Source organism: Oncorhynchus kisutch, linkage group LG19, assembly GCF_002021735.2.
Source record: "Oncorhynchus kisutch isolate 150728-3 linkage group LG19, Okis_V2, whole genome shotgun sequence".
NCBI classification, from domain to species: Eukaryota; Metazoa; Chordata; class Actinopteri; order Salmoniformes; family Salmonidae; genus Oncorhynchus; species Oncorhynchus kisutch.
The window spans coordinates 45,082,814-45,109,695 of NC_034192.2; the positions used below are offsets into that span (position 1 = coordinate 45,082,814).

The following is a 26,882-nucleotide window of genomic DNA, read 5'->3' on the forward strand; positions in this document are numbered from 1 at the left end:
TTGAGATGTTGTATCACTGATCTACACAAAAGTGGAATCTGTATGGTCCCTCAATCGAGTAGTGAATTTCAAACACAGATTCAACCACAAAGACTAGGGAGATTTTTCAATGCCTCGCATTGAAGGGAACCTATTGGTAGATGTGTAAAACTTTTAAAAGCAGACGCTGAATATCCTTTTGAGCATGATGAAGTTATTAATTATGCTTTGGATGGTGTATCAATTAGAGGTTGACCATCGGAATGGCACATTAATTAGGGCCTATTTCAAGTTTTCATAACAATTATTATTATTATTGGACACCAATGACGGCCTAGGAAAGGTGGGTTAACTGCCTTGTTCAAGGGCAGAATGACAGATCTTTACCTTGTCAGTTCTGGGATTTGATCTTGCAACCTTCCGGTTACTAGTCCAACGCTCTAACCACCTGCCTTACATTGCACTCCATGAGGAGCCTGCGTGGCAGGCTGACTACCTGTTACCCGAGTGCAGCAAGAAGCCAAGGTAAATTGCTAGCTAACATTAAACTTATCTTATAAAAAACAATCAATCTTAACATAATCAGTAGTTAGCTACACATGGTTGATTATATTACTAGTTTATCTAGCGTGTCCTGAGTTGCACATAATCGATGCGGAGCCTGTTCATTTCTCATCGAATCACAGCCTACTTCGCCAATCGGATGATGATTTAACAAGCTCATTCGCGAAAAAAGCACTGTCGTTTCACCAATGTGTACCTAACCAAAAACATCAATGCCTTTGTTTAAAATCCTACACAAGAATACATTTTTAAACCTGCATATTTAGTTAATATTGCCAGCTAACATGAATTTCTTTCAATTAGGGAAATTGTGTCACTTCTCATGCGTTCCGTGCAAGCAGTCAGGGTATATGCAGCAGTTTGAGCCGCCTGGCTCGTTGCGAACTGTGTGAAGACCATTTATTCCTAACAAAGGCCGTAATTAATTTGACAGAATTGTACATAATTATGACATAACATTGAAGGTTGTACAATGTAACAGCAATATTTAGACTTAGGGATGCCACCCGTTCAATAAATACGGAACGATTCCGTATTTCACTGAAAGAATAAACATTTTGTTTTTGAAATGATAGTTTCCAGACTTTACCATATTAATGACCTAAGGCTCGTATTTCTGTGTGTTATTATGTTATAATTAAGTCTATGATTTGATATTTGATAGAGCAGTCTGACTGAGCGGTGGTAGGCAGCAGCAGGCTCGTAAGCATTCATTCAAACAGCACTTTCATGCGTTTGCCAGCAGCTCTTTGCTGTGCTTCAAGCATTGAGCTGTTTATGACTTCAAGCCTATCAACTCCCGAGATTAGGCTGGTGTAACCGATGTGAAATGGCTAGCTAGTTAACAGGGTGCGCGCTAATAGCGTTTCAATCGGTGACGTCACTCGCTCTGAGACCTTGAAGTAGTTGTTCCCCTTGTGCTGCAAGGGCCACGGCTTTTGTGAAGCGATGGCTAACGATGCTTCGAGGGTGGCTGTTGTCGATTAAGTTCCTGGTTCGAGCCCAGGTATGGGCGAGGAGAGGGACCGAAGCTATACTGTTACACTGGCAATACTAAAGTGCCTATAAGAACATCCAATGGTATAGAGAGAAATAGTCCTATAATTCTAATAATACCTACAACCTAAAACTTCTTACCTGGGAATATTGAAGACTCATGTTAAAAGGAACCACCAGCTTTCATATGTTCTCATGTTCTGAGCAAGGAACTTAAACGTTAGCTTTCTTACATGGCACATATTGTACTTTTACTTTCTTCTCCAACACAAAAATTGAACACGTTTCATTATTTATTTGAGGCTAAATTGATTTTATTGATGTATTATATTAAGTTAAAATAAGTGTTCATTCAGTATTGTTGTTAATTGTCATTATTACAAATAAATAAATAAATCAGTCGATTAATCTGTATCAGCTTTTTTTTTGGTCCTCCAATAATCGGTATCGGTACCGGCTTTGAAAAATCATAATCGGTCGACATCTAGTATCAATACACCCAGTCACGACAAAGATACAGGCGTCCTTCCTAACTCAGTTTCCAGTGAGGAAGGAAACTGCCCAGGATTCCACCATGAGGCCAATGGAGATTTTCAAACAGTTATATCTCTCTGGTCACCCCCAAAACCAATTCTTTCTTTGGCCGCCTCTCCTTCCAGTTCTCTGCTGCCAATGACTGGAACGAACTACAAAAATCTCTGAAACTGGAAACACTTATCTCCCTCACTAGCTTTAAGCACCAGCAGTCAGAGCAGCTCACAGATTACTGCACCTGTACATAGCCCACCTATAATTTAGCCCAAACAACTACCTCTTTCCCTACTGTATTTATTTTATTTGATTTAGTTATTTATTTTGCTCCTTTGCACCCCATTATTTTTATTTCTACTTTGCACATTCTTCCACCGCAAATCTACCATTCCAGTGTTTTACTTGCTATATTGTATTTACTTTGCCACCATGGCCTTTTTTTTGCCTTTACCTCCCTTATCTCACCTTATTTGCTCACATCGTATATAGACTTGTTTCTACTGTATTATTGACTGTATGTTTGTTTTACTACATGTGTAACTCTGTGTCGTTGTATGTGTCGACTCTGCTTTGCTTTATCTTGGCCAGGTCACAATTGTAAAAGAGAACTTGTTCTCAACTTGCCTACCTGGTTAAATAAAGGTGAAATAAAAAATAAAAAAATATCATCATATCATTCCATTCCATCACCAAGAATGGAAAGTTTTTGTGTTATGAGAATAATTGCCGCGACCTAACAAATGTTTTGGGAACTTTCACAGAACCAATTTTGGTTTGCTCGGAAAACGTTACTGGTACATTGTGTTATTACATTACCTGGGAACTTAATGAGAACTTTGGGGAAGGTTCTGTAATGGTTGTTACAGATGTTATGCACAACATTTAAATGAATGTTAGGAGAACATTCCAAGGATCTTCCAGTTATTTTTTATTTTTCTAAATAAAACCCTGATTTAATGGGAATCTTAGCTAATGTTCTGGAAATGTTCCCGGGTTGCTGGGTAGGCCCTATGTACTGCAAGACTTTGGCCCTAGTGCACTATATAGGGAATAGGATGCCATTTCAGATGCAGCCCCAGTACAGTACATACGTAGTCGTTGACAGGAACCTGGTCCAGGACGTCACGAGCAACGCGGTTACCCCTGACCTCAGCATCAGGTATGTCCTCCTCATCCTCCACCTCGTGGAACTCAGCATCTGCACCAAAAGGAGGAAGTACAAAGAACAGCTGTTGATGTACTTTCCTGGATCACAGCAGAAATGTCTGTTTTTCCTGTTTGAGGTGATGTGAAGGAGGGGGTGGAGAGGGGTGGAGAGGCCCCGGTGCCCTGTACCTCTCATGGGGGAGGGATGGATCCAGTGGATGGGCAGCTCCTGGCATATCTCCCAGATCTTGGAGTTGAGGAGGAAGGCTGGATTAGTGATGGGCTCCTCGGCAGGCACCCACACCTGGGAGTCTTCCATCACCTGCATGTCTATGCCCTCTGTCTCACCCACCTGTCAGGGAAAGCAAACACACGCACGCACACACGCACACATGCACAAACATCTTCATTTTCGTGAAATCTTTGGGGAGTAAAAATGTTTGACCATTAAAAATCGTATTTTCCATAACCCCTAACCCTTAACCTAACCCTAACCTTAACCTGAACCCCAAAAACCCAAACCCTAACTCTAACCTTAACCTTAGTGATAAGGAAGGAAGTTGATAACTAGCGCTTGCGCAATTCCTAACTAGCGTTAGCGCAATGACTGGAAGTCTGTGGGTATCTGCTTGCATCCATTGGCTCATGAAACTAACTCTAACTTCCTTCAAACTGGTATCCCTTTAACCATAACCCTGTGACGCAGCAGTCTAAGGTACTGCATCTCAGTGCTAGAGGCTTCACTACAGTCCCTGGTTTGAATCCAGGCTGTATCACATCCGGCTGTGATTGGGAGTCCCATAGGTCGGCGCACAATTGGCCCAGCCTGGGTTTGGCCTTGGTAGGCTGTCATTGTAAATAAGAAGTTGTTCTTAACTGACTTGCCTAGTTAAATAAATGTAAAATTAAAAACAAACCTTAAGCTTAAAATACCATTTGAACAAATTCAGGACATGAAAAAGGTCCTGCCTTTTCAAAAAAGTGATTGTTTTCCTACCTTGTCAGGACATACGGGTGAATTGTTAGGACATTAGAGTCCTGATAAGGTAGGAAAACAAGTACACACACACATATATACAGTGAGTATCAAACACACCCAGCCTTACATGGCCGCAGGCACGCACGCACACACACCTTCCTCCACACACACCTGTCAGAGCCCAAGAACACACACACACACACACACACACACACACACACACACACACACACACACACACACACACACACACACACACACACACACACACACACACACACACACACACACACACACACACACACACACACACACACACACACACACACACACACACACAGTTCTGTACTCTCTGCATTCTCAGCCTTCTCTCCCCAGAGCCACAGCACACAAGCCCTGGCCATGTCCTTTTATTCATCACCCTTTATTGTCCACTGGGAGCACCGCCACTTCCTGCCTCTTAGCCTCCTGCTCATTCTCTGTTTCTTCCTATCAGGCCTCCAGGCAGCCCTTTCTGCCCGACGATAATCCAACGACGGCATAAATTTGACTTTGAAATGACTTTCTAGTGCTTTATACTTTATTGTGCGGTGAAAGGCCGCAATATCATTAAAATACAGCATCCACAATAATAAGCATAGCGTCCTCCCCCATCCCCTCCTACTGCATTCAGTTCAGCGACGTGCTTCATTTGTTCATACTGTAGTTCATGAGCTGTAAAGTAAACTATTATTGCTTAATGATAGGGAATGCATGTCACTGCTATCTAATAGAGATGTATGAAAGGGGCTTTTGGCGATGCCTGATATTTGTTTCTTTATGTATATGTAAATACGTCGGCAAACAAACCCCTCTTCCCAGTGCCTCGTTAATTAGCGGCTGGAGAGAACAGCAAAACAGTTTACTTGACAAATGTTTTTACAAGGTGATTCTCTCCCGGTTTGAAGCTTAATTGCACATTAGTTGAGCTTGATGAAGGATCCCCGGGCTATGGTTGGAACCGCTGGTATCATTTATATTAGGTTGTGCACTCTCGACTCTTCCTCCCTTTCTTCCTCACACCTTGCCGATTCTTGCTTTATTTGAATTTACTTCCCGTGCTGTTGTCTCGCTCTAACTGTTTGTTGTGAAGTGACATGATGCCAGTAACCCTGTGGAGACAAACTCGCACCTCGTTCTGGCCAGATGAAAGAATGCGTAGCAGCGTGGCTACTCAAGCGCTAGCTGCCTGTGTCAGTGCTTAGCTAAGCTGCCAAGCCACCAAGCCTTTGACACAGTTTGCTCTCACTCTTTTCAGCAAATGTTTAGCCTGGTCCATATCGGGCTAAGCTAATGATGATTCAAAGGAGGACTAGGGGACTCACTCCCCCTGAACTACAGACATTAAAATGAAGGCCAGGAAACACAAACAGACCTGCCTAATTGGACCTCAGAACCACTGAAGCCGAGCAACTAAGCAAACCTCCCTGAAATGAGTAAGTTGAGGTCAGGACACAGACTGACCAGTTGAGAAACAAGACCAATAAGGAAGATAACCACAATCCGGAAGGCTAAATTGATCATGGCTAGTGTGGAATAGGGATTGAAAAAGGCTATTTGACCACTACAAAGTCAACGTGATTATGATTTTAGAGCTACATTTTTTTATCATGCAGTTATGTCCCAATTTAAGCTGTTTTGTATCTATATAATATTGGACAAAGTAAAGACATTTTGTATTGGGTGTCAGACTAATATAATGTATTTGTATATTGTAACGTTGAGCCTATGTAAGTACATTCCACACACAATCAGTGTCATACTGTAATGAACATATACTTGCCCTGTCTTGCTATAATGTCCTAAAGGTGCAACATTTGTTTTGTGACACATACTTAGGTCACTTGTGTTTGTCATAGATCAATGAACATTTTCTCATGATATCACAAGACTGTATGTGACATAACTTCCCATCTGGCTTTCTCCCATACTGAACAGACATTGCACACTTTTCATAATGTTCATTATTTGTATGTTCAAAATGACATACAGCTTTTTGTTTTAGTAATATGACATTTACCTACAGTACATATCATTCCAAGAATGTGTTGTTTTGCATGCATGGTATGGCATTTGTTTGTGGTTTTTATCTGACTGGGAGGTTCTGGCTTGCCAGCTAGGCTGGTTGTGGCCGTACATATTAAGTGGTTCCCCCGAAGAGCAAGAAGGGATCCAATGACACTGTTCTACTGTCTGAAGAAGGAGGACAACAGCAATTCCATCGCTTCAACATTGGAGGAAACTGGAGGGAGGCTCAGGGATTACAGCCTCCCATCATTTCATATGAGGAACACATTGAAAATGGCGTAAAATACTGGTGGCAAACAATTCATGTTTGTCACCTGGTTCTACTCCCCGAGTGCTTTATTTCCTTATCAGCTGCTCGCAGTTTCTCCACCAGCTGCATTGTTTTCACCTGGCCTCTGAGAATCTGAGGCTCCAGACACCCCGCGCTGAGGCCACGTTCACATAGCCCGCAGGCTTGGAGCAGCAGCAAAACCATTACTGTTTTCTCTTCAACCCCTCTGTGGTTCACAAGGTAGTACCACAGTCAGAACCTTAAGGGAGACTTGTCTGTGAGACAGAGGCCTCCCAGGCCACGGGTGGGTGGATTCTGATGGACAGTAGATCACGTTCTACTTTCTAATGTAGAGGAAGTCTACAAGAGGTCAAAGGTCAGAGAGGTCTTCAAGTCCTTGATATGCTATCCCAATAATGTAGTTCAGTACCACTGTGTGTTATACAATACCGGTAATACTTTACAATGAGGTAATGTAGTAGTTAACATGAGTACATTATCTTATGGAAAATAAGAAACAGATTATAAAAAACAAAACAAAATAAACAAACATGAGTAAAGGCTCAATAGATACATTGACAACATTTATAATAACTTAATAATTACAATGCATTGATAGTTAACAAATACATGAATACATGTTTTTTTTATTAACAAATACACTGCACAGCACATTGTACTTTAGGGTGTCATAACTTGACACTCCTCAGTTAAAAGGCTATGGACGAGTGTGCATATTATGGGACTTGGTTTTCACTAATCCAGTGTGATTATGAGCTAACCTTTTGTACATGCACATGTGTGCTTGTGCATCAATGCAGCCTTGTGTCTTTCCCTGTCCCTGCCTCCTCCTCACCAAAGACAAGGCACCTATCTGATTGATTCCACAGCTGTGATTTAAGGTTTAACAGAGAAGTCTAATTAGGTTTGACAGTGGACAAAATAAGACCAAAATGGCAGTGGTGTAAAGTACGTAAGTAAAAATACTTGAAAGTACTACTTAAGTCGTATCTGTACTTGACTTTAATATCTATAATTTTGACAACTTTTACTTCTATACATTCCTAAAGAAAATAATATACTTTTTACTCCATACATTTTCCCTGACACCCAAAAGTATTCGTTACATTTTGAAAATGGTCCAATACAGGAAAATGGTCCAATACACACACTTACTGTATCAAGAGAACATCCCTGTTCATCCGTACTGACTCAGATCTGGCAGACTCACTAAACACACATTCTTCTTTTGTCAATTATGTCTGAGTGTTGGAGTGTGCCCCTGGCTATCTGCAAATAAAATAAAAACAAGACAATTGTGCCGTCTAGTTTGCTTAATATAGGGAATTTTAAATGATTTATGGTTTTACTTTATATTTATTTAAAACCAAATGCTTTTAGACTTTTACTCAAGTAGTATTTACTGGATGGCTTTCACTTTTACTTGAGTATTTTTCTATTAAGGTATCTTTACTTTTACTCAAGTATGACAATTGGCTACTTTTTCCACCCGCTGCAAAATGGCAGGAACATATGGTGCAGGCTGGGCAATTAGTATCTGGAAACATGGGCCAGACATTATAAAGATGAGGGAGAAGGGGATGCAGTCTGGTTCTTTGTCTAAACAGCTTGTGTTCTTAAAGTCAGAAAGGGATATCTGTGACTTACTTGGCATGACAATGTACCAACATAATATAGTGTATTTTTTAAATGATGCACCAGGGAAGAGCGTTATGATATTTCCCAGATCCGTTGGAGCCATGTGTAAAATGGAAATGAAAGTGGAGGATGGTAGAGGTGGAAAGTATTGAGAGTGGAGAAGGCTAGTGGTTGAAAATCTTGGGAGTCTAGAATGGTAAAGGCCAAAAATATTAAGAGTGGAGAATGGTAGAGGCAAAAAATATTAAGAGTGGAGAATGGTAGAGGCAAAAAATATTAAGAGTGGAGAATGGTATAGAGGCTGAAAATATTGAGCGTGGAGAATGGTAGAGGCAAAAAATATTAAGAGTGGAGAATGGTAGAGGCAAAAAATATTAAGAGTGGAGAATGGTATAGAGGCTGAAACTATTGAGCGTGGAGAATGGTAGAGGCTGAAACTATTGAGAATCTATAATGGTAAAGACTCAAAATATTTAGAGTGAAGAATACTAGAGGCTAAAAATATTAAGAGTGGAGAACGGTAGAGGCTGAATATATTGAGTAAGGGATTCTTTAAAAAAACACAAACACTTTTTTTGCACTGTGAATTGTACTGTGGCACCAAGAAATGAGATATTTTGATTGATAGAATTTCGCCCATCATTCTCGCCAAACTTCAAATAAGGCTATTGGGCCGGGAGAAGTGAGATGAATGCTATATCTCTTCCTCAGACCCCTCTTTCTCTCTCACACTTCCCCCTTTAGGCTATTTGGGTCAAGCCTTTCAATAGTACAATTAAATATTTATATTAGTTCAAGATTGGCAGCAAACACCATTTGATATGTGGGCAGCTTTCAGACTGTTTCATGAGCACTGGAGACTGGAGTTTCTTTTTCAGTGGTGGAGGGCAGAGAAGATTGGATGGTCAGGGTGAGTGTTTGTGCTCTGCTCTCTGACTACTCTTCTCTGTTTATTCCTACTACCCTTGCAAAATGCATGATCGTTTCCTGTGGTAGCACGCACACACACGCACACACACGCACACACACACACACACACACACACACACACACACACACACACACACACACACACACACACACACACACACACACACACACACACACACACACACACACACACACACACACACACACACACACACACACACACACACACACACACACACACACACACACACTGAGTGAGTCAGAGAGATGCAGATAGTCATTCTATACCAGTAGCTCTGTGTCCACTGTCACCACCTCTGTCACTTTGGGAAGCTCTGTGGTCTGGGTCTTGATGTAACACCGCTGGTGTTTGGCGAACCAGATCCCTGTGATTCCCTTTGAGGGAAAAAAGAGAGAAGGAATAATAATTATCATTATTTCATCTGTGATGTGGAACAGCTAAGCGCCAGGGCGATATCATTTTTCAACTCGTTTCTATGGTCTCTTGAAGAAAAATCTAAGCTCTTAACAACTAAGAGAAGGTAGAATCTAATGAGTGTGCAAAGGTGCTTTCCATCCTCTTTATCTTCTTTAATTTTCTAGTAAATCACAGTTCAAAGACAGCTCGGCACCTACAACACAAACCTTTTAGAAGAGACTGTGAGTAAAGAACGAGGGGTTCTTCCTAACTAAACAATACTTCATAGAGGGATGTCTCCAGCAGGAGAGTCAAGCGACATGTCAGAGGGCAAAGCAGCAGTTGCACCCCAAATCCCACCCTATTCCTTATTCTGTACAGTGCACTACCTTTGACCAGGGCCTATAGTAATGCACTATATAGCGAATAGGGTGTGATTTGGAATGCATCAGGTGTCTCTACGGAGGCTGCCCCGGCTGAATTAGTCAGTCATAGGTCCCTGTCACTCTCTTAATCTGTTCAGCCAAGTGAAGAGCCACTCCCTTCAGCGCCATTGACGATCCTCCACTGTGTGGAATTCAGGGTCTTTTCAATTTGACGACCAGAGAAAGCCTATTTCAACAAAGCAGACATATCTGTTAATTGTCTTTCTGTGTGCCATTCTCTGTTCGACAAAGTAGTTCTGCCGGTATAAGTCTGAAACCCCAGGAAAGCATATCAGATTGTCTGCCGTCTCTAGGGCTACCATATATCAGATTGTCTGGCGTCTCTAGGGCTACCATATATCAGATTGTCTGCCGTCTCTAGGGCTACCATATATCAGATTGTCTGCTGTCTCTCGGGCTACCATAGAATAACATAGAGTCATCAGCATATGACAATAGACTGCTGGATCTTTCCCGGCAACGCCTGCCTTCACATTGTATCATGATAAGTGGTAGCATGAAAATGGACTTGATTCAATCAGAATTGAATTGCATCTAAATGGCACAGAGCTCTGATGCATTTCTGACATCTTCTTTAAATCAGTGTTAACTCAGTAATACAGACACTTTTCTCCACTTGTCTCTAGACGCCACACATGACTACACGATATGAAGCAACACCTGTTATAATCTCCTCGTCATAATCCCCCTGTCATAATCCTGTCATAATCCCCCTGTCATAATCCCCTTGTGTATAGTTTCATCTGCGAGGGGGAAAAACAAGGCAATAATAGCCGGCGACACAAAAGCATAATGTTTATGCCTGACTTTATTGTGATGAGCCTGTTTAATTTACTGTAATGGTGAGTGCCGCTACAGAGAGAGGGAAAGGACATTCTCGTGATGAGATGCAATGATTACCGGGATTGGTCAACCAGAAAATGAAGAAAAGACACATCATTACGGGGATAAGAAATGGGAAAAAGATGCGGGCTTATAAAACCACGTCAAAATACCGGCTCGCTATTCTCCCCAATTAAACATGCTACACATACACCAAGCTTTCCAACTGAACAATGATTTGATTGGAGGGCCTGTTGCATCGCCATTGCATAGAAAGGTTAGGGGATGCTGTACCGATCAATCAATCATCAATCATACACATGATAAGACACACACTCTACACACACACGTACACATGGATTTTGTATTGTTGATATGTGGTAGTAGAGTAGTGGCCTGAGGAAACACACTTAACGTGTTGTGAAAAGGGTTATGAAATGTAATACCATGTGATATTTTAAATAGGATATAACTGCCTTAATGTTGCTGGACTAGTGGGGATCCTTAATACACACAAATACATTGTCACTTGGGCTCTATATTCCCGTGTCTTCCTGCGTCTGTTGAGTGTCAGGTGACGTGTTGAGGAAACAAACATGGAAGCTCAGGATGCTCATTCTACTTTTATTTAAATAATTATAAAAATGATTAAACTCAAACTCTCCCCTCAGCTCTTCTGAAAGCTGAACCTAAACCCATGCCATTAAATATACAAAAAATATAAAAATGTTTTAAGTGAGAATAGGCATGGTCTGAAGGCAAGAAATTCACATGAGCACCACAGTGCCTATTCCACACATGCTCTAACACTTACTTCAGTGTTGGTATTGTACTTCAAACTTTGTGTAGGAAGGTTTGTTATGATTCAAACCTCTCAAACAGTCTAATTCATACTCTTAGAGAAGGTGCTTCCACAATAATATGATTTGTACTGTATACAAGGTCAACTATTGGATTTGTCACACACCACAGTAAGACATTACCATTATGCTACCTTTCATTATTTCATTTATTAAATGAAAGTAAGCTTTGCTTTTATACTTACAATACCATCAGGCTTGATTGAGATGGTTTGTCTTGTAGTAATGTGGTGCATACCTGTATTTCCTTCAACCTTTATTTTAGCAATACATGTCATTGGGGAACAAATATCATAATAACATCCTTTTTTTGGTCAGTAGGTGCTCAACATAACAACAGGTGGTGGTGTGTGGGACAGTATCTCAGATAGATAGAGCCTGTCTGCATTCCTGATTTCTGTAATTGTTAGCTTACGTGTAATATTGACATAAGTTCAGAACCTCCTCCTGTGGTCAGTTACAATAAACACCTGCTACTCCCTGCTCTTGAAACCAGCTCTCTGTCTCCCATCACATTCATTATAGAATACCTCACCAAAAACGACAGATTCAGTGGAGCTGCAGCTACGTCTAGCCCGACAGGAGAAACTAATTGATGAACTCTGCGAACCTCCTTCGCCAGTCCATTCCTGCTTCACCGATATCAGTTGCCACAGCCTCCTCTCGTTCATCTTGCCCCATATCCATGCCTAATAAATACAATGGCTCCCCAGGGAAATGTCAAGGATTTCTCATGTAATGTAACCTGTACATAGACCATCAGCCTGCTGATTTCACCTCTGACAAAGACAGGGTGAACTTCGTCATCTCCCTACTCACAGGCAAAGCTCTGGATTGGGTCACAGCCCTGTGGGCCGCTCAAAGTGCTGATCTGTCCTCTGAATCAGGTATTTGACCATTCAGTTTCAGGTCGTCACACCGGGGACCTGTTATGTGAGCTATGACAGGGCCGTCACTCCACCACTGAGTATGCCCTGGAGTTCTGCACTGTGGCTGCTGGCAGTGGATGGAGTGAACCAGCTCTCCTTACAGTCTACCGGAGGGGTCTTAATTGGGAGTTACAGACCGAACTGGCCTGCAGAGGAGATTTAACGGACCTCAACCAATACATCTGGATGTCCATATCCATTGGCAGTTTGGGATCCCAGCTCTTCTTTCTGCTAATGGGGTTACTCAGTTTGTTGAGGGACTAGTGGACTCGGGGGCAGCAGGTAATTTCATTTACGAACAATTGGCACAACAGTTAAGAGTCAAACTAATCCCTCCCTTTAGGATTAATGCACTGGATGGACAAACTCTCGGAACTGGTCATGTGACTCGCATTAACAAATGTATTACCCTTCAGATTGGCCTCCTTCACTCTGAGGTCATTCAGTTAATGGTGTTGTCTTTGCCTAAAGAACCCCTAATCCTCGGTCACCCCTGGCTAAGTCTTTACGACCCTGCCATCTCCTGGCGGCAAGGGGAACTGCTGTCACGGTCTCCCACCTGTTTTAAGAACTGCTTCAGTCTACCCTGTTGAGCCACCTCTATAGAAGTATCGGAGGTTGCCATTCCAACACACATCCCACCTGTATATGCCCAGTTCCAGAGTGTCTTCAGCGAGAAAAAGGCATCCATTCTGCCCCCTCATTGCCCGGAAGACTGCGCGATTGACCTATTTCCTGGGTCATCGCCCCCTAAGGGTCAGATCTACCCCTTGTCCATTCCAGAGAATGAGGCTATGGATTCATCTGTCCATCCAAGTCTCCGGCTGCATCAGTTTCTTTTTTTGTAAAAAAAAGGATGGTAGTCTCCATCCCTGCATAGATTACTGACCTCTCAATGACCTTACCATCAATAATTGATTCCCTCTACCTCTGATTCCGTCCGTACTAGAACAAGTTGGACAGGCTACCATCTACTCCAAACTCGACCTACGTAGTGCTTACAACCTGGTCAGTATACGAAGTGGGGATGAGTGGAAGACGGCGTTCATCACTGCTAGGCGTCATTATGAATACCTGGTTATTACCTACGGTCTCACCAATGCTCTCGCAGTCTTCCAGTCCTTTATGAATGAAGTTTTCCAGCACATGATCAATCAGTTCCGCATCGTGTTCATTGATGATATCTTGATCTACCCTCACTCCCATTGCAGAACATGTACAGCATGTGTAACAGGTCCTCCAATGACTACAGGACCACCATCTCTATGTCAAGGCTGAGAAGAGCGCCTTTCACTTTACCACAGTAACCTTCCTAGGTTTTGTGTTGACACCAGGAGGGGTTAATATGGATGAGGCAAAGTCACGACCATGCTTACCTGGCCCAAACCTACCACTGTAAAGGAACTACAACGTATCCTAGGATTTCCAACTACTACCGCAAGGTTCATTCGAAACTGCAGCAGCACAACCACTCCTCTCTCAGCTCTCACCAGTCAAAAAAACAATACCATCCAATGGACCGACACTGCCCTTACTGCATTTGAGACCTTTAAACTCCTCTTCACCTCTGCACCCATCCTTAGGCAGCCAAATCCTACCCTTCCCTTTTTTTCTGGAGGTTGATGCAGCCGAGATCGGCGTAGGAGCGGTTCTCTCTCAGCGGGTAGGGCCACCTCCCAAATTACACCCATGTGGATTCTTTTCCAAGAAACTGTCACCCGTTGAGAGGAACTATGATGTCAAGAACCGAGAGTTCCTCGCCATTAAGCTGACTATCGAAGAGTGGCGCCACTGGTTAATTAAGAGGGAACTCATCACCCATTCCTTGTCCTTACCGACCACCGCAATTTGAACTACTTAAGACGTGCTAAGAGTCTCAACCCCAGACATGCTCGCTGGGCACTCTTAATCACCCGTGTCAACTTCACTGTCACCTATCTGCCTGGCAAGAAAAATGTGGCTGATTCCTTATCCCATCTATTTGACTCCCCTTCCTCTAACCCAGCTCCTGAGCCCATCCTGCCACTGTCTTGTGTCGCAGGACCCATACAGTGGGATATCCAATCAGCCGTCCAAGAGGCCCTACAACATGACCCAGCACCTCCCGACACCCCTGCAAGCAAGACCTACGTTCCGGTGTCCATCAGACCCCAACTAATGCAGTGGTGCCATACCTCTCTGAGTTCTGGCCATCCCGGGATCACCCAGACCACGAAGCTACTGACACACAAGTTCTGATGGTCATAAGTAACAGCAGATGTCCAAGATTACGTTCTTTCCTGTCCTGTCTGTGCATGGGCAATGCGCCCTTGCCAACCAGCTCGAGCCTTTCCTACACCACACAGACCACGGTCCCACATCGCCATGGATTTCTTCACTAATCTGCTAGACTCTTCGGGCTTCACTATTATTTTAGTGGTAGTGGACCGGTTCTCCAAGATGCAGACTCATCACCCTTCCGCATCTACCTAATGCCATGGAAATGGCCGAGTGCATGTTCCAATAGGTGTTTTGTCTGTATGGGATCCCGGAAGACATTCGGGTTGGGGACCACAGTTCGTCTCCACCGACTGGGGGTCTCCATCAGCCTATCCTCCAGATACCATCTGAGTGAAGTCGCTATCTAGCCTGGGCCGAATACGCACAGAACCCCCTGGTGCATTCCTCACTCCATCTCACTCCTTTCCAGTGTGTCCTCTGATACCAACCCCCCGTGTTCCCTTGGGAGACAGTGCCCGGAACTGTACCTGCCGTCGATGAGTGGTTTCGGCAGAATGAGCAGGTTTGGGAGACCCCACATGGGCACCCACTTAAAGTTTCCCTCTCTCAGAAACGGTTCGCTGACTGGTGTTGCCGACCTACTCCACTCTTCCACCCTGGGCAACGTGTGTGGCTCTCTACCCGGGATATTCGGCTTTGTGACCCCTGCAAAAGTTCAGTCCCCGGTTCATTGGTCCCTTCAAAATAACACACCGCATCAATTCTGTCACCTACCGTCTCCCTGCCATTCCCGTATCTTCTCATCCTTCCATGTGTCCCTTCTCAAGCCTGTGAGGTACAGCCCTCTCCATCCTCCAGTGGCGCACCTTGGCGCACCCCCTCCTTGACTCCAAGCGCCTGGGTGGTCGCATTCACTACCTGGTGGATTAGGAATGGTACGGACTCAAAGAATGACCCGCCCAGGACATCCTCGACCCAGCCATGATCCTGGCTTTCCACCGTAACCGTCCTGACTGCCCAGCTCCATGTCCCTGGGGGAGGCCCCCTGCTCAGCTACTTAGGCCCTCAAAAGCTGCCCGTGGGAGGGGGGGGGTAGTGTAACGTCTGCTTCCAACTCACACTCTCAAACACATATAGACCCCCTGAATGCAACTCACTCTCCAGATCCCAATCACCAGAATTCTGATCACCTGTTCACACACCTGTATGTCATTATCACACACTATTTAATTCAGTTCTTTGCACCCCATCATTGTGGGTTATTGTTTGTTTTATGATACACTTCTATTCTGAGCTATGTTTTCCCGTAATTTAATCCTCCCGTGTTTGATATTTTTTGCCTGCCTCACTAAGAATGCCTTTTGCCTACTCTCTGTCTGTACTTTAGCCTATAAGATTTCCTCTTATCAACATATTGCCTGATCTCCCAGGCGACTTTACTAGACTTTCCCCAGGCTGTACTGTTGCCTTTTTGGACCCTCCTTCTGCCTGCCCCTGGACCCAGCTACCTGCCTCCTCCTGTGGTCCTTTACAATAAACACATGCTGCGCCCTGCGCTTGAAACCAGCTCTGTCTCCCACCGTGTTCATTACATGATTATGCAACATTATTATCAACATTATAATACAGTTTCACACGTGCTCTCCTTGTGAACCCTCCCAATGTTGTGGGTTTTATTGGTTTATTTATTGATAAGATCCCAGCTCATAATCCTACTGATCATTGCTCAAAGCAAATTGGTGAGAGCAAGGAAACAAAAACTGAAGCAAATATTTACTATGCGATTAAACAATGCAGCTGGCTAGATGACTACAGGAGTGTGAAATATGGATGAGCTGTTCTCAATGGAATGGTTCTGAAATATTCTCTCTCGCCAAGGCGAGGTTTGACCGTGAATATAGTATAGTCATTCATCTCGGTGGAAACGACTTGGGACGAACAAATGGGACAGCCCTGGTGTGTCAGATACGAGCTGATTTGGAGGTAGTCATACGAATGTTCACTGGGACAACGGTGGTCTACTCTGACATTACACAGTGGAGGAGTTGGATGTTCTTGTGGGAGGAGGACATCAACAAGTGCATAGAGATGGCTCAGCGCTCACATGATATATGCCTATACTTATAACCACTAGGCTAATAATGAATCACATATTTTTTAATGGTATATGAAGCAGAATATCACATGGTTAAAAATATGCCTAAATTGGTAATGCGTATATGTGGGCAAATTACAGACTGTTCAAAATTATCGGCAAATAGCTACTGTGCCAAAGCGATTTAGAGTTGTTTAACGGGAGTGATGAGGGTGTGGATATAATGATAATGTAAATCATTATACTGCATTATTCTGTGCAAAATTACTATCACATTATTCAAAATATCGGAATATCGGAAAAAAGGTTATTCATGGCAACATATTAGGCAAGAATTAAGCGTAGGCAAAGTGATCGGGGTACAACATGTGATGTACAGTCACATTCACCGTAGTTGTCTGAAGCGTGCTATAAATTGCACAGCTGGCGATGCCTCATTGTGATTGGTTATTCCCCGTAATTTGCAACAAGTCAATGAGTGTCATCACTATTTTTCTTTTGCAGTACCTCAAACTGTAGTGATTACCAGCTGAGATAAACTATTCTGAGTTGATTTTACAACTGGCTCAACGTTTATTGGCAGTTTTTTAACATCATCCTAAAACCTAGGCTGCATTCCAAACACTTAACAGACACACCCTCTCCCCTCAGTCCTCAAATTAAGTGGACACATCTGATTATGTTTCATGATGTCTGACGAGTTTACACTTGCAGGGCAAGGGGCGAGGGAGGAAGGAATTCATATAAAATGGACCGCCCTTGCCTAGAAGGAAAATGTTTTATTATTTCCAAAAGCTAACCAAACAAAAACATAATTACTTTTAGGAGACATGTTTGTGCATTAGTAGCAGAATTGAAACTTATTTACATTCGTTTTTACTTACACTTATATGTTGACTCCATATTGACGTTACACAACTTCTTCAGGCTCGGGTCCTTTATTCAGAATTGACTGACGTGCCCAAAGTAAACTGCCTGTTACTCAGACCCAGAAGCCAGGATATGCATATAATTGGTCTCATTGGATATAAAACACTTTGAAGTTTGTATAAACGGTAAAAATAATGTATGAGACTATAACACAATTGATATGGTAGCCCGAAAATCTGAAGAAAAACAAACCAGAATTATTTTTTATTTTATTTTTTAGATCCCATGCTCTTTCAATGGAAAGCTATGGGTCTTATGTAATTCCAGCTCCCAGATTGCAATTCCTATGGCTTCCAGTAGATGTCAACCGTCTTTTTTCAAAGTTTCAGGCTTGTTTCTTCCGAAATTAGGAAATTAGGAAGAATTTAGAGTTTTGGCACCGGGGGTCACAGTTGGGAATCAGTCTGTGGGCGCGCGAGGAAGTAAACGCGCACAGGCTAATTTTACTTTTCTATTGAACATACTTCTTTCCGTATGAAATATTATAGTTTATTTACATTTTAGGGTACCTGAGGATTATATGGAAATGTAGTTTGACTTGTTTTAACAAAGTTTAGTGGTATCTTTTTGGATTCCTTTGTCTACATGTTGAACGAGTGGATTACTGAAATCGATGGCGCCAATTAAACAGACTTTTTGGGATATAAAGAAGTATTTTAACTAACAAAACGACCATTCATGTTGTAGCTGGGACCCTTGGGATTGCAAACAGAGCAAGATTTTCAAAAAGTAAGTGATTAATAATTATTTAACCTCGATTTTATGAAGCCTGTGCTGGTTGAAAAATATGTTGATGTGGGGCGCCGTCCTCAACAATCGCATGGTAAGCTTTCTCTGTAAAGCCTATTGTAAATCGGACAAAGCAGTTAGATTAACAAGGATTTAAGCTTTTAACCGATATAAGATACTTGTATGTTCATAAATGTTAAATATTACGATTATTTATTTGAATTGCGGGCCCTCCAATTTCACCAGATGTTGTGTAGCCTTAATTAACGTTTTAAGTTTTGGCTGACTTTTCTTAGCGGATGTACAATCATCGCAAATTGAATTATGTGGCATTTCAGGCCCTGAAGTGAACACAATTCTACAATCGCGAACTCCATTAAAAACAAGGGCTGAGGGGCTTACGTTGCAAACTTCCCTTGCTTGGCTAATCATTTGGGCCGACGACAAATGCCGCCGCGGGGATTCCCCCAAGGGCATAAGGCGAGGGTAAGTGGACGAGGGTGTCTTTTATGAGTTTGAAACGCAGCCATACTCTGAGTCTGGAGTTTATTTAGTCTTAAAACTGGTTTTAACAGGATTCCTAGGACCTTTTTTGAGACGCTTTGTGGATACGCTTCCCTGGTCACTCCTCCGTTCAAGCAAGATGCATGCAGTAGTACACACCACTTGCCACTTGCCTGCCTCTCCATGAACCGAAAGGCTTTTTTAAGAGCCACCTAAGACATTAACATAAGTGTGTGTGTCATTTAATCACGTAGTTAATCAAGTTAGCAAGCATTTCCATTTCTTTTGAGTGCAATTTGATCTCTTAACATTATGTTTTATTTTGACTGCATGCTGCTGCAACCTGATCTCATACAATTTTGTATTATTCTGTACAGAATCTGAAACATTGCATTTAGTATGATATGTTACGTTTCGTATTGTATGTATTCAGTTGTGGGTGTCCATCATCCATTTCACATGATATGTTACGAATTGCAATTCGTACAATATGTCACGAATTTCAAATATGTATGATATGTTATGAATTCCAATTTGTTGTGGATAACCTTCGCTTGGTGGCTTACGCTAATGTTAGCTAGGTGGCTAAAGATATATAGGCTAGGGGTTACGGTTAAGGTTAGGAGTTATGTTAAAGGGTTAACGTTAGGGTTAGCTATCATGCTAAGTAGTTGCAAAGTAGCTAAAAAGTAGTTAGTAGTTGCAAAGCTGGTAATTAGCTAAAATGCTAAAGTTGTCCATGATGAGATTGGAACAGTCAAACTTTGGGTTACTAGACATTCATGTTTTATGCCCATCCTTTCACCCCAACCAACCACTCTCGTTTTTGCCTTATTAAGTAACTTTCTGTATTAGGTAACCATACCAAACATAACATACTAATTTCAGTGTTCCATATTTACATTTACTATGCTATGTCTATTCTATGAGACCAGGCTGGCACACAGTATGTTGTGCAAGCAATGATTCAGATGTTGTTGTTTTTTTTACCCTGGTGCAATGTTTGCAGCCCCCCGACTACTTTTCAGTTGTGCATGGCGACTTCAGATTTTCTGTGAACACATTGAAAAGTAACTTGACACGGTGTTGATCAGTCAGCACAAATGTAGATTATAAGAATGACAAGACAGAAGGAGAGAGAGCTGGAATTCATTCTACATGTTTGAAACAGCGATGCTGTCAGTCGAGTCTGGTAGCTTGATTCTAGCATGCACAATTGAGGTTCTGTTTACATGCGTTTGGGGTACAACCACTTACTATATGCGGTTCATAACTAGTGGTTCAATGGTGGTTTTAAACAACGTTAACTAGCTATGTTTTGTGTAATAAAGTTTAATACATTGTGGCACATGAACTAGCCATACACCTTAGCTAATGTTACCTAGCTAGCTAACGTTAACTGGCTCTCATAGCAGCCAATGAATTTTGCTAGCTTATTTATGCATATTTGTTTGTGCTCCGATTACACGTGTCTAGATCAGAAGTTTACATATGATAACTTCAGCCTTATATGAAAATCCTTAGTGCAAAATATAGCTAGCTAGCTTTCCTAGCTTGTTGGTTAGTTACCTGGCCAACGTAAGCGCTCATGTGACTGGTTGAACTTTTCATTAGCTACCTAGCTAATCAAAACAAAACCCATTTCATTGTCTAGCTGTCTTTAGTTGCCTGTTCATTAGCTAGCTACTGGACTTTGTAAAAGCAAGGTAACGTTAGCTACCTAGTTAATCAAAATATCTGTTTGCATTTATTGATTAACCTCAGCTTGAATACCACCATATAACTAGCTATATACAGTAGCCTTGGTTTGTGCTTCTCAGTAGCGGATGGACGGCTCATGACAAGAGGCGGGGAAGTTGATTCAAAGTTGATTTGATTGGTGTCATATTGGCTAAAATATGAAGGGTAGGGAGATTTGAATTCAACACTGAGCTTCAACCAATGCGACTATCATTGCGTCTATAATTAGCTCTGGGTCGTGTTCATTAGGGAATACAGCAGAAAACGGAAAAACAAAATTAGGGTTTCTTATTGGACAAGTCCAAGTAGTTCCTTCCTCTTTCAGTCCATTTTCTTCTGTTCATTCCCGAATGGACACAATCCAGGATTCATGTCGCTGGCCGTAAACAATAAACAAGGTCATTTTTGGATATTGGAGTACCTGAGAAACAGTATGTATTTCAACGAAAATATAAATGATTTCATGTTAAAATGTAAAGCATATTATTACAACATAGCATAGCATCTTGATTGATATTTTTTATTTCACCTTTATTTAACCAGGTAGACTGGCAGACTTGTATTTTGGTTCAAATGAAACGGGATCATTAGATTAGTCTTAGTCTAGATTTAATACAATTGTAGAACACAAGTTTTGTATTGATGTCAAGTTCAAGGTTCTGGGAAACTGGCATTGAGGTAGGCTTACTCTAGTCTATTCTCTCGCCCCCAAGTAAATTCTATGTCAATATTGGAAATGTATTCTTAAATTCTTGTGTATTTCAAAATTGTTTGAAGGTTAGTGATTGTGTAATATCATTGATTCAAAGCGTTACTGTAGTTCCAGATAGAATATTACACAAAATATGAACCACTGTTTGCGTCGAATTATTCATGAAATTACTACATGATTTTTTGTTGAGAAGAGCTTCATAAAAATACAGTAGACGTGGTGGTGGTGGCAGGTGGCAGGTGGTTGCACTGTGTGACCATAATGATTCTCATATAATAGACTGTTGAATATACTTGAAAGTCAGATCCCTAAGGTTCTTCCTGCAGCATGTTCCCTGTATTAGCCTGAAACAATAGAAAAGGGATTTCGCCTCTGGCCTTAAGCGGCATTATCTGCCCATTTCAATTCCTCATACACAGCCCTTGGGCTTAACAGAGATTGTTTTAAAGGGGGCTTTTTAATTAGTAAAGACTTGAAACATCCTTTCTTTATAAAAATACATTCCAAACCCATCCCCCTCAACTTACAGTTAGTATAACTTATAATAAGGTTTGTGTTTTCCTCCACTCTTCTATTCAATTGTAATCACAATGAGGATTATTCTGCTCGCTCACTTGTTTCATAATGTAGTCTCCCGTGGCCATGCCTGGCCAAACACATCTCCTCGGTGGATTCGCTTCACTGACAGAAGTGGATCATTCAGATTGGATGGGCTGGAGGAGAAACTAGCTAGTGTGTTTGTGTGCATGTGTGTGTGTGTGTGGCCGCGTGTGTGTTTGAGTGTGAGTGAACTGAGACCTCTTGTTATTAGATATTTTGTTTTAGTCACGCCGACTAGCACGAAGCTGTAATATGGAGCTCAATGTTAAAATCAACTTGATTGGAGGTTAACAACACACTCCCCGCCTCTCGTCATGAGCCGTCCGGCTGTTACTGAGAACTACAAACAGTGCACTTGGAAAGTATTCAGACCCCTTGACTTTTTCCCCATTTTGTTACGTTAGAGCCATATTCTAAAATGGATTGAATAAAATAAATCCTCATAAATCTACACACAATACCCCATAATGACAAAGTAAAAAACAGTTTATTTTTTGTGAAAATGTATTACAAATCAAAAACAGAAATACCTTATTTACATAAGTATTCAGACCGTTTGCGATGAGACTCGAAATTGAGCTCGTGCCTGTTTTGAGGTGTTTCTACTACTTGAATGAAGTCCACTTGTGGTAAATTCAAATAATTGGAGATAATTTGGAAAGGCTGTCTACATAAGGCCCCATGCTAACAATTTATGTCAGAGAAAAAACCAAGCCATGAGGTCGAAGGAATTGTCCGTAGAGCTCTGAGACAGGACTGTATCGAGGCACAGATCTGGGGAAGGGTACTAATAAATGTCTGCAGCATTGAAGGTTCGCAATGAACACAGTGGCCGCCTGCATTCTTAAATGGAAGAAGTTCAGAACCACCAAGACTCTTCCTAGAGCTGGCCGCCCGGCCAAACTGAGCAATCGGCGGAGAAGGGCCTTGGTCAGGGAGGTGACCAAGAACCCGATGGTCACTCTGACAGAGCTCCAGAGTTCCTCTGTGGAGATTGGAGAACCTTCCAGAAGGACCAATCTCTGCAGCACTCCACTAATCAGGTCTTTATGGTAGAGCGGTGAGACGGAAGCCACTCCTCAGTAAAAGGCACATGACAGCCCGCTTGGAGTTTGCCAAAAGGCTCCTAAAGGGCTCTCAGACCATGAGAAACACGATTCTCTGGTCTGATGAAACCAAGATTGAACTATTTGACTTGAATGCCAAGCATCAGGTCTGGAGGAAACCAGACAGCGCTCATCAGCTGCCAATACCATCCCTACGGTGAAGCATGGTAGTGGCAGCGTCATGATGTGGGGATGTTTTTCAGCAGCAGGGATACTAGTCAGGATAGAGGGAAAGATGAACAGGGCAAAGTACAGAGAGATCCTTGATGAAAACCTGCTCCGGACCTCAGATTGGGGCGAAGGTTAACTTTTCAACAGGACAACTACCCTAAGCCCACGCCAAGACAACGCAGTAGTGTCTTCGGGACAAGTCTCTGAATGTCATTGAGTGGCCCAGCCAGAGTCCGGACTTGAACACGATCGAACATCTCTGGAGTGACCTGAAAATAGCTGTACATCGACACTCCCCATCCAGCCTGACCGAGTTTGAGAGGATCTGCAGAGAAGAATGGGAGAAACTCCCCAAATACTGGTGTGCCAAGCTTGTAGTGTCATACCCAAGAAGATTCGAGGCTGTAATTGCTGCCAAAGGTGCTTCAACAAAGTACTAAGTAAAGGGATTGCATACTTACATTTCCTCAACCAAGAGCAACCAAGACCACAAACAAACCATAGCCGAGAAAACTGTTTTGTTAAGAAACAGGAAGCTAGTTATGAACCGCATATAGTAAATGGTTGAACCCCAAATCCACAGAACCTCAGTTGTGCATCCAAATGTGTGCTGACTGATCAACACAGTTACTTTTCTGTGTTTTCACAAAAAATCTGAAGTCGCCATCCACAAGTAAAAAGTAGTCAGGGGTTTCGGGTTTTCAACAAATCAACTGATTTAGACTATTGTCTTTTTACCAAGCAAGATAAATAAACTGTCAATTTAAATGGTCTGTCAATGTTACAGGTTTTATAGTGTAATGGTTAGAGTTACCGCCTGTGGATCAGAAGATTGCGACTCTGCCATTTCACCATTCTTTCGTTAATAGTTTTGACTGCCCCCTCCCTCCCTCCCTCCCTCCCTCCCTCCCTCCCTCCCTCCCTCCCTCCCTCCCTCCCTCCCTCCCTCCCTCCCTGCACAATTGGCCCAGCGTCATGAGGGTTTGGCTGTCAGGGATATCCTTTTCCCATCGCACTCTAGCGACTCCTGTGGCGGGCCGTGCGCAATGTACGCTGACACGGTCGCCAGGTGTACGGTGTTTCCTCCAACATGTTGGTGCGGCTGGCTTCCGGGTTAAGCGGGTATTATGTCAAGAAGCAGTGCGGCTCGGCTGGGTTGTGTTTCAGAGGACACACGGCTCTCGACCTTCACCTCTCACGAGTCCGTACGGGAGTTGCAGCGATGGGACAAGACTGTAACTACCAATTGGATACCATGAAATATGAGGGAAAAATGGGGTTAAAACATTTAAAAAAGAACAGAGGAGAGGACAGCTCTCAGACTCTCAAGGAAGAAGTCATTGCCCTCATCCGTGAGATGCATACCTTCTCTATGGTACTGCCCAGGGACACACTGCTTGATGGCAGGGTGGTGGATTGTTGGCATGCGCCTGTCACGGAGAAATGCAAACACCGTCTGGTTGACAGGATGCCGGGCCATCTCTATGCGCTTGTTGATGTCCTCCCCCCACTGGAACATCCAACTCCTCTGCTGCAAGATGTCATAGTAGACCACCGTTGTTCCGGGGAACATTTGGATGACTACCGCCAAATCAACACGCATCTGACTTACTAGGGCTGTTCCCTTTGTCTGTTCCACCGAGGTTAATGACTATGATGTCAGGGGGAGCAGCAGCACAGGCCCTCTGCTGGCGCAGATATTCATCAGTTTGCCCCACTTCATTTCTAGCTATGTGACAGTAGTTAAGGGAGAGGTTGTGATGCTTTCCGGCTAGTAGATCCATGAATGCCACACAGTTTTCATGTTGATGAATGAGTAAATGCCTGGAAGCCTGCATAAAAAGTATGTGAAATGTAGTAGTAGTGTAGATGTGGAATGACTAGAACTGCATTCCTATTGAATAAGATCATAAACAGATTCCTTTCTTCCTCCTGTTCCAAGGCAGCATTAAATGTATAATTTAGACTTTTGCAAGGACAATAAACCATTTTCTCTGTTTCTCATTTTTCTAGCCAACATTCCCATTGAAGCACCAAGTCCAATCTGTTCACCTGTTATATTTCTATGTGCTTGAGCTTAAAGCGTGCTCTGAGAGGATCTGTCAGACTTTCACACTCTCCCTTCTTATCTCTGAGATAATCTCCAACAAACACTCATAAAACTATGTATCATCACCAAACATGAAAATTCTGACTATATTTATTTTTTTAATTGTATTTTCAGATTTGTTAGATTTGCCTTATATAGTTCAGTTTAAATAATTAGCAAGTCTGAAGTCTAGGCTACTAGCTAGCCAGCTAGCTGGATAGGTCTATATGTGGGCCTGGTACACGTGTCAAACTCATTTCACGGATGGCCGAGTATCTGCAGGTTTTCGCTCCTCCCTTCTACTTGATTCATGAATTAAGGTCACTAATTAGTAAAGAACTCTCATCTGGTTGTCTAGGTCTGAAAAAAAACAAAAAAACGCCAGGCCCTCCATGGAATGAGTTTGACACCCTTGGCCTAGTAGGTCTATCTGATTCATTTGTTACAGTCCAGAATCATCTTATTGAAGAACACTCAATGACCTAGCTGAGCCTTTACAAGTAAGTTAAACACAGAGAGTAGATATATGTTGGTCGTAGGCTAGTATGTGTCAGTCTCACCAATTAGGCCTAGACAGCCAACTAATATGCAAACAGACCAGTGTTGAGTGGCTGATAATGAGCATTGCGAGTGACAAAAACATTAGCCTATACTATTAAGACAGCATGGCAACGTTAACTGTCGTCCAGTCAGAAATTATGTTTGATCCGTTTGACATGAAATGGACCAAATCAGACACATGCAGAAAACTATGTTGCAAACGTTTCTCCTTGTCAGTTTCACTTTTATGCAGTTTTTATTCAAGCCCAGTGCTACCCTACCTGATTCTATTACTCATCTGTTCTTCAAGACCTCCTCTGCTCATAGAGACTTTGAGTAGTAGAATATTTACTTCCCAATGACATGTATTGCTAAATAAAAGGAAATACAGGCAGGCACCACATTACTAGAAGATAAAACACCTCTCTCAATCAAGCACGACAATCGTGTAAGTATAAAAGCAAAGCTTGCTTTCGTATAATAAAAAAAGAAGAAGCTTGAAACGTTAGTGGAATGGGATTAGTGTGGTGTGTGAAGAATACAATACTTTACCTTGTATGCTGTACAAATCATATTATTGTGGAAGCACCTCCTCTCAGAGTGGGAATTAGGCTGTTTGAGAAAGTTTGAATCCTAAGCAACCAGCATACACGTTGTTGGAAGTATAGTATACCAACATAGCTATTGTAGTAGGTCAAAGCTGTGCACTGGGAAACCTTGGTGGAGCTTACTTTTCGGCTTCAGACCAATGCCTACTTCTCACTTAAAATAGTTTTTTTTTTTATACATGATATTCAGGTATGGTTGTGTGTGTCTGTATGTGCATGTGTGTTTGTATATGTACAGGTA

The 26,882-nt window shown here is 42.4% G+C and overlaps 1 protein-coding gene across 1 annotated transcript in view; it reads right to left on the reverse strand.

Moving 5' to 3' along the window:
• The window catches only part of tnmd (tenomodulin), a 77,720-nt gene that overhangs the window by 7,099 nt on the left and 43,739 nt on the right, over positions 1-26,882 (reverse strand). The window contains exons 4-6 of the mRNA XM_031798427.1: positions 9,411-9,518; positions 3,406-3,568; positions 3,162-3,268 (exon numbers count right to left, since the gene is read on the reverse strand). Coding sequence (XP_031654287.1) covers positions 3,162-3,268; positions 3,406-3,568; positions 9,411-9,518 — 378 coding nt within the window. The remainder of the gene's footprint in view (positions 1-3,161; positions 3,269-3,405; positions 3,569-9,410; positions 9,519-26,882) is intronic.